This window comes from Nerophis ophidion, linkage group LG02 (genome assembly GCF_033978795.1).
Source record: "Nerophis ophidion isolate RoL-2023_Sa linkage group LG02, RoL_Noph_v1.0, whole genome shotgun sequence".
NCBI classification, from domain to species: Eukaryota; Metazoa; Chordata; class Actinopteri; order Syngnathiformes; family Syngnathidae; genus Nerophis; species Nerophis ophidion.
The window spans coordinates 40,334,231-40,352,853 of NC_084612.1; the positions used below are offsets into that span (position 1 = coordinate 40,334,231).

The 18,623-nt window shown below is 38.0% G+C and overlaps 1 protein-coding gene across 2 annotated transcripts in view; it reads right to left on the bottom strand.

Annotated features, from left to right (window-relative positions):
• Nucleotides 1-18,623, bottom strand: part of bloc1s6 (biogenesis of lysosomal organelles complex-1, subunit 6, pallidin) — a 20,324-nt gene continuing 1,701 nt past the window's right edge. The window contains exons 3-7 of one of the 2 annotated variants that reach the window (XM_061883668.1): nt 6,616-6,775; nt 4,650-4,818; nt 2,013-2,100; nt 1,864-1,950; nt 1-1,638 (exon numbers count right to left, since the gene is read on the bottom strand). In XM_061883668.1, the coding sequence (XP_061739652.1) occupies nt 1,519-1,638; nt 1,864-1,950; nt 2,013-2,100; nt 4,650-4,818; nt 6,616-6,700 (549 nt within the window). In that variant the 5' untranslated portion in view covers nt 6,701-6,775 and the 3' untranslated portion in view covers nt 1-1,518. The remainder of the gene's footprint in view (nt 1,639-1,863; nt 1,951-2,012; nt 2,101-4,649; nt 4,819-6,615; nt 6,776-18,623) is intronic. The other variant, XM_061883678.1, reaches the window with a different exon arrangement.

The following is an 18,623-nucleotide window of genomic DNA, read 5'->3' on the forward strand; positions in this document are numbered from 1 at the left end:
TTGTTTTTTGTTCTTTTATTTTTACATAAAGGGCATTTAGAAAAAAAATAAACAGGTCTATCAAATATGACACACATTAATACTTTTCAAAGCAAAGTTGTATAACATTTCAAACACTTGAGGGTCTCAATGCCCATTACTAAATTATGTTAACACTTGATTTGAACAATAATAAACAGGTTAGTTGTACCTGAAGGAATGAGGTGTTGAGAGATTGACAGTTGGAAGTACCATCATTTGTTAAAGGTATCATCTTTGGCTTTAACTATTGATTGATTGATTGATTGAGTGATACTTTTATTAGTAGATTGCACAGTACAGTACATATTCCGTACAATTGACCACTAAATGGTAACACCCGAATAAGTTTGTCAACTTGTTTAAGTCGGGGTCCACGTTAATCAATTCATGGTAGTGAACTAGTGGATACATAGTGACTGAAACACACATACAGTATTGTGACACTTTAGTTATTTACAGGTGCAATGTTGTTTCGGGAAAACTCTCCAGGATGGCAAAAACAATACATTTGCTGCATACCAACCATGAATTGACTAACGTGGATCCCAGGTTGAAAAACTTATTCGGTTGTTACCATTTAGTGGTCAATTGTACGGAATATGTACTGTACTGTGCAACCTACTAATAAAAGTTTCAATCAATCAATCAATCAAAAAACCTAAGAATAAAAATACTAAACATTTTAAATGAATAACGCTGTAACAGTGTCAAACAAAACAAAAAGCAGAATGTTCAATACAGCTTTTGCATTGGATTCTATTAGACCAGTGATTCTCAAACTGTGGTACATAGATCACTAGTGGTATGCAGGTTCCATCTAGTGGTGCGCCAAATAATCACTTTAAATTTGTGTTTTATTTTCCTGTATTCAGACACAGTGCTACTGTTCAAACTGTGTGTAATGTTATGTAAATAATATACTTGTTAAATAAAACCTCTGATTTGTTTGTAATGAATGCGTGGGTCTACTACACTACTGCATTTTAATATTGGTCATTATGTTGGTACTTGAAGAGCCAAATGTTTTCTAAGGTGGATCTTGGTGAAAAAAATTTGAGAACCACTGCATTAGACCATAAAAGTACTAGTGGCATTCCAATCAGGATTTGTTTTAGCGCCAAGTAGTGCCACTTTAATACCAAGTTAATAACAAATATTCTCCACTCCTTCATTGCAATTTTTAAGTGCTATCTTGACAACTGGACATTAACCCATTTCTCAGATGAAAACCATTGGCAGGACACGGATTTAAAAAAGGAAATTGTCATGATGCACTTTTACTGCAATACTATGTTCATGTGAACACTTGTTTATCTAAAACCCTTGGATTAAAAATGGTGTCAGTACTTAGTAATACGGTAATTCCTCATGGAAATGTGTTGTTTTCTTTAATGACCCTTTATGTTTCAAAACGCTTATAAATACTGACAGGAATGCAAATGATTCTTGATTATAGAAAAGAGCCTGACATAATCAAGAGCACAAAGCAGCAGGATCTCATTTTCTTTTGGCAGGTTTGGCAGTGAGTTGTCGCTCTCTCTCTAGCTCTTTCTCACGTTGGTGCTCTTTCTCTAGTGCCTCCTTCTGCTTCTGTTGCTGCAGCTTCAAAGCTCTTTTCTGAAATGCAATAGAACGTAGTCAGAGAGATCAGCCAATGTAAAACCCCAGAGGGGAAGCATCAAAACGGATATGCGCAATAAAATGTAATTTCACATCCACATATAAAACCAATAATGCAGTCAAGAGAATAAAACAGGTCTTAAATAAGCAAAATGAGATGATAGATAGAAAGCTAAGTTGAATTAGTTTTTGCCATAGTCAAGCGGAAAATAGACGAGTTACCTTTAGTTTTGTTGTCCTTTCATGGAGTAAAATCATCTCTTTCCTGATGTTGACCAATTTGTTGTGGTAAATTTTGGCCTCTGTAAACTGACGTGGACAAAGTGGTTGATGTTGGAGAATGAGGATCTGGTGCAAGTGCTCAAACATACCAATGAATTTAGGTCAAGTAAGGCATTGCATTCTTGGAACTTGGTGACTTCTTGGTCCAGTGTGTCTAACAATATGAGCTGATTTTGTCTGCAGCAAGGAGCACAACAGAAATGTTAAAATGAGTGTCAATATTGAACAAAACTTGGCAAAGTGTTGATAGTTTAAAAATGCCAAAGTAAACAAGAACAACCAAGCTCGGGGGAATGTCAGGGGTCAAAAACCTTTAAGGTCAAAACATTTTACCTCATTTTATAATGAAGACAAATGGTCTGTAGCTGCATCACACAGCTCATAAAATTTTTATGAGCTTTAATCCTTTTAAAAGTTTTACCCGCAACAACAGACAGAAGTTCAGTGTACAAAATGTGTAACAAATGCCTAGTGTGCCTGTCAAGAAGAGCTGTACACAGCGGGGCCAGCCATTTCTTTGAGCTCAATGTCTAGCGCTGCTTCATTCTCGATTAGTAGGAATATGAGCTTGCTGGTTCGAGGCTGGACTGCGCTAGGTGACTACTGTGACACTATTGTTTGTTTATTAAGATGGCTGACGGCTGCTGAAATAGCAGTATGTTCTCTCCCCGGGGTCTTAAATGTCAAAAAATGCTGGTACACATGTACACCATTACAGCAAAAGGGAATACACACATACATGACAAGAATACCACATTCAAAATAAAACACAGTTCCATATTAATGTCATGCACTGATTATGCTAATGTGAGGATTACACAGTAGCCATAACATAATAATTTTTAGGGCTGCAGCTATCTATTTGTTTAGTAATTCTGTACCTTCTGAGTTTGTTCCATTTATTAAGTAATTACTTTAAAATAAATAAATAATAGAATATTAGGGAAAATAGTTGAAAAAAACTAACATTTTTCTGCCTGCCATAACGCTCTATTTTTCTAATAAATACATCAATCATTAACATTAAAATTGCATTTTTAACATGTGTGCATAAAACAAAACAAAAAATAGTGTTCACCGCCACAACATTTGGCACCCACACATCACCACTCTCTATTGCAGCGAATGTGCTTAAACTATGTCTTCCAGGAATTTTAAGCAGTTTGTGTTTGATAAATTTTAATAGTTACAGTCATTAAACTATTAATCGAAGCACCAGAATATAAATCACAACTTCAAATCAATCGATTTAATCACTTAATTGTTGCAGCCCTGAAATTGTGTACAGAAAAGTTCAAGCTCTGACCAAAATGTTCAAATTATTTGGACAAAATCTAACCAAAAATAAACACAAAAGAAAAGAAAAAAGTTATCCTTGTGTAAATACATATGAAATGGTAATCTTTTATTTTTCTAAAAAGATGATCAATTAATTCCCGTTTCTAAAAATTGCGGAAGTGAATGCATAATATAGGCACTACTTTAAAATAATTACTTTTAAGAAAATGCTAAGTACTTGTTTTGAAAACGTATTTTACGTTATATTTTTTGTCATTGGCAGTGAAGGCAAAACAATCTGTCAATGCATAGTTCAAATCTATTTTCTACTGACATGTTTTATTTTGGGGATTTCATTCATTCGTAGTTCGAGTACTGTGGGGGTCCAAGAAGCCGATCTCTCATGTCTCAGTCACCGCAAGACACCTACTTCCCCTCACTTTTGCTTCCCTTCCTTGTGCTCATCCAATCCCTACAGTCGTCAAAACTGAGCTGTCACATCCTTGCAGCCATCAGATATTATGAAAAGATGCACATTTCCAGCACACCAGTTTTGAACATAAGGAAAGAGGTTCACAACATAATGGCTGAAGACCCACAGGTTGCAGACTCCTACTTTAGACTATTCAAAGCTCGCAAATTTAACAGTTTGAAGAAATACAAGCAACCAGAGATTCACCACCACAATGCGAAGTGAGAAAACATCTGTGACTTTTGATATCCTCTGCAAGTTAAAGAGGAACTGAACTTTTTTTTTGGAATTGTTCCTATCATTTACAATCATTATGTAAGACAACCGCCCTTTTTCTCTTCTTATGCATTCTAAATAACGAATAAATGAGATCAAATGTCTGCTTACAATAGAGCATATTGTAAGCAGATATATATATATATATATATATATATATATATATATATATGATGTAGTAACGTGCACATTTATAATGACATGTCAGATTTACATTTTTGCTCATTTTAAACATACGCGGCACATTAATTTAAAAAATGCATCACCAACTTGTCGGTTTAAATTCTAGTCCTTCTACTATCAGAGTGAGAGGCATGATTTATGATTTAGAATAAACTTTCATGAGCACTGAGGTGTAAACATAACCCCACACGTTAGGGATCATGGGTCTGCTAAAAATTAGGCTATAATATTATCTTGATACTATTTATATTTATTAAAACACATTTTTGCTACGAGTGTTCCGTAAAGCACCAACTTGGCGAGTCTAAATCAAAGAAATCAAATGTGAGCAAAACCTAAAAGGGTTAAACTTTTACCAAAGGCAACAATCCTAAATGAAGCTTACAGCACATACACAATGTTGACATCCATCATTATATTTTGATAAACACGCACACTCGTAAACAGCGTGTGCAACGGCAAGGGCAAGCAAAAACCACGGCACTGGACACAGTAAAATCAGGGAATGCAACCTTACTCGAGCAAAAACGATGCATATTTATCTGGGAGAGTCTTGATCCCAATGTCCTTGACCCAGTCACACACAAAGAAGTTGTAGACCTCCATGCTTTTCCAAGTTTTCATCTGTTTTGTCGTGCAGAATTGCGTCTGGAGCACACGATAGTTCGATATGCCTGGGAACGGCACTGAAGAATAAATCCTTTATCACTCGACAAATTCTTATTTTTTGATAAAGTATAGGGACCTATTCCATTGCATAGTTTGATTTTTTGCAGGAATATATAGGCCCCTTGTATACTCAGATAGTGTGTGTGCTGTACAACAGCCATCTTAGCTTGGTTGACTACCACTGGTTTTCCCTTCCGGGAAGAAATCACTTGTCGAAACACAAGCAATTGTTGTTTCTTTCTGGATGTTTATTTATTGGGTTTTATGGAGGGATAGAGGACCTCCTCTTGGTTACATTGTAAGCAGACTTCTGTTTATATTTAATTACGAATTGGTTTGGTTTAAATTTTTTCCAACATGTATGCAATTACAAGTGATACAGTTTACATATTTGCATTTTTCTTTTTCAACATGTTTACAACTTTAGTTTTTTCCCTGAATGTATTACCTTTATGCACCACTTATTTCGGAACTCTATGAAAGCTCTTTCCTATCCATCTATTTGAACGACTGAAACACCATAGAACAGAACAGCAATATGGCATTTTCTGCTCAAACTCTACACTCACTCTCACTTTCTATACGCTCTTGCTGCTTGACTATCATGTGAATTAAGCCCGTGAAGAAAGACGAAAAACGGATAGAACCCAGCAAATCCAACATTGAGTATTATTCTAAATGATTACTGAATGAATTGTACTTTTGTAGTTATTTTACCATATTTCTACACAATAACTTGGATATGGTAACACTAGCGAGCAGTAGAGAATATGAAGTGATTTTTGGTCAAGTACATATTTTTCTTTATTCATTGTAGAAATATTTATTGCCACCTTATGTTAAGTTAATTTTCTCATCCAACACCTACAAATTTGATTTATTTTATTATGTCAATATCCACTCCGCCTATGTGTATTTGTGTTTGACTTTCTCTTCTATTGTTACCGAATACCATTATTTTAGCTTTAATGAGATTCAAGGAAAGTCTGTTTCTGTCGAACCAGCTCTTTAATTTGTTCATTCATTCTGTTATGTTTTGAATTTGCTTCTGTGTGTTCTCTCCTGAACAAAACACAGTTGTGTCATCCTCAAATAGTACTAATTGTAAGTTTTTTTTGTAATATTACAAATGCTTACATAGAGGTTAAACAATTTGGATTCTAGTTCCCTGGGTTATGCTGCAAGATATTTCTAACTCTGATGATGTATTTTCGCCAAGCTTAACGTATTGCTTTCTGTTGGTTAAGTAGCTTCTAATCCAGTTCAACACCAACCCTTGGATTCCAAACTTTTCTAATTTGTTGATTAAGATAATATGATTAATTGTGTCAAATGCTTTACTTAGACCCATAAATATTGCCGCTGCACACCATTCACTATTTATTGCATTGGTAAAAATATTTAATTAAAAAGAAAAATACAGCCGTCGCCATCATAATGATTGTGAACATAGGCAAAATTCCCCAAAAAGTGTGGTTCTCCTTTAAGATTTTGGTATTTCAATACAGACTGATTTGCTGGACATTTTAACTGTTCAAACAACACTAAGTAAAGACAGTGCATGTAATCAACATCCATCCATCCATTTTTACCGCTTGTCCCTCTCATAATCTTCCAAAATAATTTCAGCAGTGTATACAGTGGCAGTGTAACTTTGTATTTAGACACCATAACCACAGCAAATGGTGTTACTGAACTAAATACTTAAACCAAAATCAAAAAAGATCTTCAAGTGGAATGTAACACCACCAGTAAATAGCTATGACCACATGACAACAGTGGTGTTTACAGCATGCAAAAAATGAAGTACTCACGTGAGCTCTTGGAGTGTACGTTTAGAGTTCTGCAGACTCGGCAGGTAGTGGGAGAGTAAGCCGTCTGTGAGTTTGTACACAGCATTCTTATCTACACACACATCTCCTAGAGGGGCGCAGCTCTTCATACATGCTTGCTCCTGCACTGACAGCTGCTCATCTGAAGGGTGAAGGAAAATGTTTTTTTTTAATTTCTAGTCCAACACATTTATCTCTCTTAAAAGGCACATTCATCTTTTTTTAATCCGAACAAAATTCAGAAGATACTTTAGACAGTGCACAACATGAGGAAGCAATAAGGCATTCAATTGAGAAATAAAACCGAAAAAAAAAAAGCTGGCCAGAAATAGTTCTCTCTTCAAGTTGATGTGTGCTTTACCTTTTAAAATCAGCATTCACGCAAACAAAATGCTCAGTTTTTATTGATACCGACTCAATCACAGAGCAAAAAGTAAAATCTAAATTGATACAACTTAGAAGTTGGAACCTAGAGGTGGGAATCTTTGGGCACCTCAAAATTCGATTACAAGTACAATTCAGAGGCTACGATTCAATTATAAATCGATTATTGATACAACTATATTTATAATATTGTATATCATTATATTGTATATTGTTAATATATCATGTTATTTTATATTCTAAATGTAGTTAATATTATTTCATATATACAGTGTACACATCCATTTATGTATACATATACATTATATATATATATACTGTATATACGTACATACTAGAGCTGGGCGAATTATCGAGTTTGTAAGATATATTGATATATTTTTAAACATGATATGCCCATCCATCAATTTTCTACCACTTGTCCCTTTTGGGGTCGCGGGGGTGCTGGAGCCTATCTCAGCTGCATTCGGACGGAAGGCGGTGTACACCCTGGACAACTCGCCACCTCATCACAGGGCCTTCAGAAAATATCGTAATATCGATATAGTTTTTTTTACGTTAAAATGAACAAATACGGCTGTTTTGTTGTGCTGCTTGTTCTCCCCCGCAATACTTCATGGGCTATTGAACACCTCCCCTTCCCCCTTCCAAGTGGTGTTTGTCTGTCCCCCCCCACTGCACTGAACCACAACAACAACACACAAGCAAATATGGAGCCTGACTGTGTCACCAGCAGTGCCACCACCAGCCATACTTGCCAACCGATCCGATTTTCCCGGGAGACTCACAAATTTCAGTACCCCTCCCAAAAATCTCCTGGGGCAACCATTTTCCCGAATTTGTCCCGATTTCCACCCGGACAACATAATTGGGGGCGTGCCTTAAAGGTACTGTCTTTAACGTTCTCTACAACCTGTCGTCATGTCCGCTTTTCCTCCATACAAACAGCGTGCTGGCTCAATCAAGTAATACTCGCGGCTTTTCCACACATAAGTGAATGCAACACATACTTGATCAACATCCATACAGGTCACCCTCAGGGTAGCCGTATAAGCAACTTTAACACTGTTAAAAATATGCGCCACACTGTCAACCCACACCAAACAAGATTGACAAACACATTTCGGGAGAACATCCGCACAGTAACACAACATAAACACAAAAGAACAAATACCCAGAACCCCTTGCAGCATTAACTCTTCCGGGACGCTACAATATACACCCCTCTGCTACCACCAAAGCCTGCCCACTGAATATCTTTATATGGTAACACTTTAGTATGGGAACATATTCACCATTAATTAGTTGCTTATTAAAGTAAAAAAAGACTTAATTTAGAGTTATTTGGACACTAGGGGAACATATAAGGGTTAAGGTTACTAATAAGAAATAATTCTGAGGTTATTGAGGGAAGACTCTTAGTTATGGCTTACTGGTTATATAATAAGGCCATGCAGAATAAGGCATTAATAAGTACTTAATAATGACTAATTACGAGCCAATCCGTTACTAATTTGCATGTTAATAAGCAACTAATTAATGGTGAATATGTGTTCCCCCTACTAAAGTGTTACCCTTTATATGTATACTTTCACCGAAAATTATATCGACATATACCATATTTTTCTGACTGTAAGTCGCAGCTTTTTTCATAGTTTGGCCAGGGGTGCGACTTATATTTAAGAAAGACTTATGTGTGAAATTATTAACACATTACTGTAAAATATCAAATAATATTATTTAGCTCATTCACGTAGAAGACGAGACGTATAAGATTTCATGGGATTTAGCCATTAGGAGTGACAGATTGTTTGGTAAACAAATAGCATGTTCTATATGTTATAGTATTTGAATGACTCTTTCCATAATGTGTTACGTTAACATACCAGGCACGTTCTCAGTTGGTTATTTATGCGTCATATAACGTACACTTATTCAGCCTGTTGTTCACTATTCTTTATTTATATTAAATTTCCTTTCAAATGTCTATTCTTGGTGTTGGGTTTCATCAAGTAAATTTCCCCCAAAAATGCGACTTATATTTGTTTTTTTCCTTCTTTATTATGCACTCCAGAACGACTTATACTCCGAAAAATACGGTACATCAAATATCGAGTTTAAGCAAAAATATATACAGATATATATAAAGACATGCACCTGGGGATAGGTTGATTGGCAACACTAAATTGGCCCTAGTGTTTGAATGTGAGTGTGAATGTTGTCTATCTGTGTTGGCACTGCGATGAGGGGCGACTTGTCCAGGGTGTACCCCGCCTTCCGCCTGATTGTAGCTGAGATAGGCGCCAGCGCCCCCCACGACCCCAAAAGGGAATAAGCGGTAGAAAATGGATGGATGGATATCCAGATATAGACTCCTCCAAACATATTGCTGGGTACTATGGCAAAACAGCTACATTTTTGTTTCATCTGACATCACATGGACAAGGATAACACCTTCTGGAGTAATGTTCCGTGGTCAGATGAAACAGAAATTGAGCAGTTTGGCCACAATACCCAGCAATATGTTTGAAGGAGAAAAGGTGACGCCTTTAAACCCAGGAACAGCACACCTACCGTCATGAATGGTGGTGGTTGTATTATGCTCCTGGCCTGTTTTGCTGCCAATGGAACTGGTGCTTTACAGAGAGTAAATTGGACAATGAAAAAGGAGGATTACCTCCAAATTCTTCAGGACAACCTAAAATCATCAGCCCAGAGGTTGGGTCTTGGGCACAGTTGGGTGTTCAAACAGGACAATGATTCCAAACACACGTCAAAAGTGGTAAAGGAATGGCTAAATCAGGCTAGAATTAAGGTTTTAGAATGGCCTTCCCAAAGTCCTGACTTATACGTGTGGACAATGTTGAATGTCCATGTCAGAAAACCAACAAATTTAGCTGAACTGCACCAATTTTGTCAAGAGGAGTGGTCAAAAATTCAACCAGAAGCTTGCCAGAAGCTTATGGATGGCTACCAAAAGCACCTTATTGCAGTGAAACTTGCCAAGTAACATGTAACCAAATATTAACATTGCTGTATGTATACTTTTGACCCAGCAGATTTGGTCACACTTTCAGTAGAACCATAATAAATTGATAAAAGACCCAAACTTCATAAATGTTTTTGTGACCAAGAAGTATGTGCTCCAATCACTCTATCACAAAAAAAAACTCAAGACAGCCCTGACATTATGTTCTTTACAAGTGTATGTAAACTTTTGACCACGACTGTATATCACACATATTCATTTATACATACATACATACATACATATATATAAATACACATACATATATACACACAAATATATGTATGTACACACACACACACACACACATATATATATATATATATATATATATATATATACTGTATATATATATATATACATACATGCATGCATACACATATACATACATATATATACACATATACATACATACATATACACATATACATACATATATATATATATATATATATTTTTGTATATATATATATATACATATATATTATATTCACACATACATACGTACATATATATATATATATATATATTATATTCACACATATATACGTACATATATAAATACATTAATTTGGCATCACAACATCTTTCGTTTTTTTAAAGGGTATATTGTGTTTATAAACTTTGAATATGACCAATGTATGATCCTGTAACGACTTGGTATCTGATTGATACCCAAAGTTGTGGTATCATCCAAAACTAATGTAAAGTATCAAACAACAGAAGAATAATTGATTATTACATTTAAGCAGAAGTGTAATACAACATATTAAAAGAGAAAGTAAACCGATATTAACAGTAAATGAACAAGTGGATTAATAATTCATTTTCGACCACTTTTTACAAAATAATAGAATGATAAATGACACAATATGTTACTGCATATGTCAGCAGCTAAATTGGGAGCCTTTGTTTGCCTACTTACTAATAAAAGACAAGTTGTCTCACATGTTCACTATTTTACTTAAGGACAAACATGCAATAACAATCATGTTTTATGTATCATAAGATTTTTTTGATAAAATAAAGTCTATAATGCAATTTTTTGTAGTCCCCTTTATTTAGAAAAGTACCGAAAAGTAACAAAATAATTTTGCTACCAAAATGTATTTTGGTACTTTTCTGCACTTTTCTAAATAAAGGGGACCACAAAAAATTTCATTATTGGCTTTATTTTAACAAAATAATCTTACAGTAGTACATATAATATATATATATATATATGTATATATATATATATATATATATATATATATATATATATATATATATATATATATATATATATATATATATATATATATATATATATATACATATATACACACACACACATATATATATATATATATATATGTATAAACGAAACCCAAAACCCATGAAGTTGGCCCATTAGGTAATTCGTAAATAAAAACAGTAATCAAAGTTCTACAAATCCTTTTCAACTTATATTCAGTTGAATAGACGGCAAAGACAAGATATCTAATGTTTGAAATGAGAAACTTATTTTTTTGCAAATAATCATTAACTTAAAATTCAATGACTCTGCAGCATCGCGTGGACATCGGGGGCAGTACCTCTGGATTGGCAGACCGGGGTGGTGGTCCCTCTCTTTAAGAAGGGGGACCGGAGGGTGTGTTCCAACTATCGTGGGATCACACTCCTCAGCCTTCCCTGTAAGGTTTATTCAGGTGTACTGGAGAGGAGGCTACGCCAGATAGTCGAACCTCAGATTCAGGAGGAACAGTATGGTTTTCGTCCTGGTCATGGAACTGTGGACCAGCTCTATACTCTCGGCAGGGTTCTTGAGGGTGCATGGGAGTTTTCCCAACCAGTCTACATGTGCTTTGTGGACTTGGAGAAGGCATTCGACCGTGTCCCTCGGGAAGTCCTGTGGGGAGTGCTCAGAGAGTATGGGGTATCAGACTGTCTGATTGGGGCGGTCTGCTCCCTGTATGATCAGTGTCAGAGCTTGGTATGCATTGCTGGCAGTAAGTCGGACACGTTTCCAGTGAGGGTTGGACTACGCCAAGGCTGTCCTTTGTCACTGATTCTGTTCATAACTTTTATGGACAGAAGTTGTAGGCAGAGTCAAGGCGTTGAGGGGTTTCGGTTTGGTGGCTGCGGGATTAGGTCTCTGCTTTTTGCAGATGATGTGGTCCTGATAGCTTCATCTGGCTGGGATCTTCAGCTCTCACTGGATCGGTTCGTAGCCGAGTGTGAAGGGACCGGAATGAGAATCAGCACCTCCAAGTCCGAGTCCATGGTTCTTGCCCGGAAAAGGGTGGAGTGCCATCTCCGGGTTGGGGAGGAGACCCTGCCCCAAGTGTAGAAGTTCAAGTACCTAGGAGTCCTGTTCACGAGTGGGGGAAAAGTGGATCGTGAGATCGACAGGCGGATCGGTGCGGCGTCTTCAGTAATGCGGACGTGGTACCGATCCGTTGTGGTGAAGAAGGAGCTAAGCCGGAAGGCAAAGCTCTCAATTTACTGGTCGATCTACATTCCAATCCTCACCTATGGTCATGATCTTTGGGTCATGACCGAAAGGATAAGATCACGGGTACAATCGGCCGAAATGAGTTTCCTCCGCCGGGTGGAAGGGCTCTCCCAATGAAATAGGGTGAGAAGCTCTGCCATCCGGGAGGAACTCAAAGTAAAGCCGCTGCTCCTCCACGTCGAGAGGAGCCAGATGAGGTGGCTCGGGCATCTGGTCAGGATGCCACCCGAACGCCTTCCTAGGGAGGTGTTTAGGGCACATCCAACCGGTAGGAGGCCACGGGGAAGACCCAGGACACGTTGGGAAGACTATGTCTCCCGGCCGGCCTGGGAATGCCTCGGGATCCCCCAGGAAGAGCTAGACGAAGTGGCTGGGGAGAGGGAAGTCTGGGCTTCCCTACTTAGGCTGCTACCCCCGCGACCCGACCTCGGATAAGCGGAGGATGATGGATGGATGGAAAATTCAATGGCAGCAACACATTACAAAAACGTTGGCACTTGGGCATTTTTTTTACCACTGTGTTACATGGCCATCCCTTTTAACAACACTCAGTAAACGTTTGGGGACTGAGGAGATCAATTTTTTAAAACTTTTCAGGTGAATTTCTTTCCTATTTTTGCTTGATGTACAGCTCAACAGTCCGGGGCCTCCTTTGTGGTGGTTTAGGCTTCATATTGCGCCACACATTTTCAATTGGAGACAGGTCTCGACTACAGGCAGGCCAGTCTAGTACCCGCACTCTTTTACTATGAAGCCTTGCTGTTGTAACACGTGGCTTGGCATTGTCTTGTTGAAATAAGCGAGGGCGTACATGATAACGTTACTTGGATGGCAACATATGTTGCTCTAAAACCTGTATGTACCTCTCAGCACTAATGGTGCCCTCACAGATGTGTAAGTTACCCATGTGTTGGGCACTAATACACCACCATACCATCAAAGATGCTGGCTTTTTAACTATGCGCCTATAACAATCCGAATGCTTCTTTTTCTCTTTGGTCCGGAGGACACAACGTCAATAGTTTCCAAAAACAATTTGAAATGTGGACTCATCAGACCATCAGATGAGTTAGGGCCCAGCAAAGCTGGCAACGTTTCTGGATGTTCTTGATAAATGGCTTTCGGTTTAAATAGTAGAGTTTTAACTTGCATTTACAGATGTAGCGACCAACTGTAGTTACTGACAGTGGTTTTCTGAAGTGTTCCTGAGCCCAATTGGTGATATCCTTTACACACCGATGACGCTTTTTGATGCAGTACCGCCTGAGGGATCAAAGGTCCGTAATATCATCGCTTACGTGCAGTGATTTCTCCAGATACTCTGAATCGTTTGATTATATACGGACCGTAGATGGTGAAATCCCTAATTTCCTTGCATTCCTTGTTCTTAAACTGTTCAAAGATTTGCTCACACATTTGTTCACAAAGGGATGACTCTTGCTCCATCCTTGTTTGTGAAGGACTCAGCATTTCATGGAAGCTGCATTTATACCTAATCATGGCACCCACCCGTTCCCAATCAGCCTGTTCACCTGTGGGATGTTCCAAATAAGTGTTTGATGAGTATTCTTCAACTTTCTCTTTTTTTTTTGCTACTTGTGACAACGTTTTTGAAACATGTTGCAGGCATCAAATTCCAAATGAGCTAATATTTGCAAAAAATTAAGTTTTCCAGTTCGAACATTAAGTATTTTGTCTTTGCAGTCTATTCAATTGAATATAGGTTGAAAAGGATTTGCAAATAATTGTATTCTGTTTTTATTTACAATTTACACAACGTTCCAACTTCACTGGTTTTGTAAATTGCTCTCCGCGGATATAATACAATTTGTCCACATAGCAGACATGCTGCATCCACAGCATGAAATTCCGTGCATATTGCTTACAGCGCTATTCAGGTGCTCAGGCTTTATTCGGGGGCCAAATTTTCGGTGCATCACTAGTCAATAGTGCACAAATAAATGATAAATGATAAATGGGTTGTACTTGTATAGCGCTTTTCTACCTTCAAGGTAGTCAAAGCGCTTTGACACTACTTCCACATTTACCCATTCACACACACATTCACACACTGATGGAGGGAGCTGCCATGCAAGGCGCCAACCAGCACCCATCAGGAGCAAGGGTGAAGTGTCTTGCTCAGGACACAACGGACGTGACGAGGTTGGTACTAGGTGGGATTTGAACCAGGGACCCTCGGGTTGTGCACGCCACTCTCCCACTGCGCCACGCCGTCCCTAAATAATAGGCTATATATATTCATTCATACTTTAACAACCTGCTGGTCGTAAGGTTTAATGTTTTTGTGGTTTTGGATTTATCTTCATTGTTTCCATGTTGGCAAACTCACAGTATGTGCTTGAGCGGTGTTTGGCAGAGAATGAGGAAGTGTTGTTGTGTGTCCGGGGAAGCCCCGAGACACATAGGAGAGAATAAGGAAGTGTTGTTATGTGTCTGCGGAAGCAGGGAGACCGATGTGTGTGTGTAGACCTGGAAGTGATATTTAATAATTCAATTAACCGAATGATAAATTTAAATTAGGTCGGTAGGTCTTCCAGCGTATTTATGGGTTTTCGAGAGCATTCACACTTTTCATCAGTTTCAGCAGCCGTGCACGTTTGCGCCATAGGGAAATTAAAAGAAGGAGATTAATCCCTCTGTCGTCCATTAGGAGTCCTTGACTTGTTGTGCTGCGAGGCGAAGCCGCTGGCCCGCTCAAACACAACAATTTAGCCCGTGACCAACACATGTAGTAGCGAACATGGACAAAATGATCACAAAACCAAACCAAATTCCACCACACCAGTGTGCGTATATTTCAGATAAAATCTTTGGAACAAGATGAGCCTATCAACACCAAGGAGAACGTTTGCGGAATGTGTGCGACTACGACAAACTTGCACGCCCACCTCAAAAAACAACCAACCGACAGTCCACACCACAACTCACTTTGCGTTTGGTGAACCAGTTCAGTAGAAAACGAAACAGTGCTAAATGGTGTGCACTCCCAGATAGTGTGCGTCATATCACTACATCACCAAATACATGCTGCCTTTTAAAACTGTTGAAAAACTCGCATTTCTAAAAACGCTGCATAGGTTTGACAGACATTTGTCGTCTTATGTCATGTAGGCGTTTCTGCACTTTGAATCTGCCAGATATAGGTTTTATTTGCATATGACCTGTTAATTCATCTCCTTATACTGTAAGGTGTATATTTTTACTCTGTACTTTTGTTTAAAAATACTCTATCTTGATTGTAAGTATGTAAGTAATGTACAAATCTACCTCTGTCTATATGTTCAATATTGAAGTGGAACTTTGTTGTCAATACATTATTTAGCAATTTTATTTACTGTTTTGGGATGTGTATTTTTGAGGGCCCCTAACCATTTTCTAAGCTATTTTATTGCATTTGGTTGTGATTTTTATTCAAGTGCAAAATTTTGCAATCAGACGAAGTATAACTTATTGTTATTTGTTTGTTTTATTTACAGAGATTTACAAGTTTACATTCCAATTACAATGTTAAAATATACAAGAAATACAAATGTATTGAATTTGAAAAGGATATATATGCATTAACATTGTCAGTGGTTAACTTGGTCCCAAAACATATATATATCATCCAGAAAAATTTGTTAACGGCCCAGGCCTACTTGTGTGCACGGAAGGAAATACTGTTGGAATTGGGTCAGTTGTTAACATACTATTGGCAACAAAAGTTAGAAATAGTATATGACTTTGTGTGACTTTGTTTGGAGGCCACAATGCGTTATAGGACTGTAATTTGTTTTGACGTAAAATCCCTTATTTTTAAGTTGTGGCGGCTATAATTCACTTTGAGGGGAAATCCTTCCAAATGGCAATTAATAATGACGCACTGCCTATAATCATACTTGCCAAACCTCTTGATTTTCCCCGAATTTTAGTGCCCCTCCCGAAAGTCTCCCGGGGCAACCATTCTCCCGAATTTCTCCCGATTTCCACCCGGACAACAAGACAGCCGGCACGTTAATACACTGACACACAACATCGGGATTCCCATCATGTGAAGTGAAGTGAAGTGAATTATATTTATATAGCACTTTTTCTCTAGTGAGTCAAAGCGCTTTACATAGTGAAACCCATTATCTAATTTTTACATTTAAACCAGTGTGGGTGGCACCGGGAGCAGGTGGGTAAAGTGTCTTGCCCAAGGAGACAACGGCAGTGACTAGGATGGCGGAAGCGGGGCTCGAACCTGCAACCCTCAAGTTGCTGGCACGGCCGCTCTACCAACCGAGCTATACCGCCCCACATTGCTTGTATTGCTTCAAAATAACGGCGAGTAGTAAAGTCCAAAAACATAACAGAGACGAAGCAGAAGAATGGTGAAGTGACATGAAGACGACAAGTAAGAAGAAGAAGTATGCTTGCAAGATCCCAAATAATTGGAAAAAATAATTACAGTTCATCCAGGACAGCTCGAAGTGAAAGGGGTATGCTGCCTGCAAATTTTGTAGATCAGACTCCTCCATTGAACACAATGGCCGAACGGATATACTCATGAACGGACTATATATATATGTGTATATATATATATATATATATATATATATATATATATATATATATATATATATATATATATATATAAGGGTAGGAGGAGTCTTGTTTAAGAGTGAGGGAAGAGTGGATCGTGAGTTCGACAGGTGGATCGGTGCGGCGTCTTCAGTAATGCGGACTCTGTATCGATCCGTTGTGGTGAAGGAGCTGAGCTGGAAGGCAACGCTCTCAATTTACCAGTCGATCTATGTTCCCATCCTCACCTATGGTCATGAGCTTTGGGTTGTGACCAAAAGGACACGATCACGGGTACCAGCGGGCGAAATGAGTTTCCTCCACCGGGTGGCAGGGCTCTCCCTTATAGCAGTGGTTCTCAACCTTTTTTTAGCAATGTACCCCCTGTGAAATTTTTTTTTAATTCAAGTACCCCCTAATCAGAGCAAAGTATTTTTGGTTGAAAAAAAGAGATAAAGAAGTAAAATACAGCACTATGTCTTCAGTTTCTGATTTATTAAATTGTGTAAGTGTGCAAAATATTGCTCATTTGTAGTGGTCTTTCTTGAACTATTTGGAAAAAAAGATATAAAAATAACTAAAAACTTGTTGAAAAATAAACAAGTGATTCAATTATAAATAAAGATTTCTACACATAGAAATAATTATCAACTTAAAGTGCCCTCTTTGGGGATTGTAGTAGAGATCCATCTGGATTCATGAACTTAATTCTAAAAATGTACTCACAAAAAAAGAAATCTTTTACATTAATATTTATGGAACATGTCCACAAAAAATATAGCTGTTGTCACTGAATATTGCATTGTTGCATTTGTTTTCACAGTTTATGAACTTACATTCATATTTTGTTGAAGTATTATTCAATAAATATATTTATAAATGATTTTGGAATTGTTGATATTTTTAGAATATTTTTTTAAAAATCTCACGTACTCCTTGGCATACTTTCAAGTACCCCCAGGGGTACGCGTACCCCCATTTGAGTACCACTGCCTTAGAGATAGGGTGAGGAGCTCTGCCACCCAGGAGCCAGATGAGGTGGTTTGGGCATCTGTTCAGGATGCCACCCGAACACCTCCCTAGGGAGGTGTTTCGGGCACATCCGACCGGTAGGAGCCCACGGGGAAGACCCAGGACACGTTGGGAAGTCTATGTCTACAGGCTGGCCTGGGAACACCTCGGGATCCCCCAGGAAGAGCTGGACGAAGTGGCTGGGGAGAGGAAAGTCTGGGCTTCCCTGCTTAGGCTGCTGCCACTACGACCCGACCTTGGATAAGCGAAAGAAGATGGATGGATATATATATAGAAGAAATACTTGAAAGTATATACACCCCCCAAACCCCATCTCCCGAATTCTGAGGTCTCAAGGTTGGCAAGTATAATATTGTCTCGTGTGATAACTTAAAGCCCTACTGAAATGTGATTTTCTTATTCAAACGGGAATAGCAAGTCCATTCTATGTGTCATACTTGATGATTTGCGATATTGCCATATTTTTGCTGAAAGGATTTAGTAGAA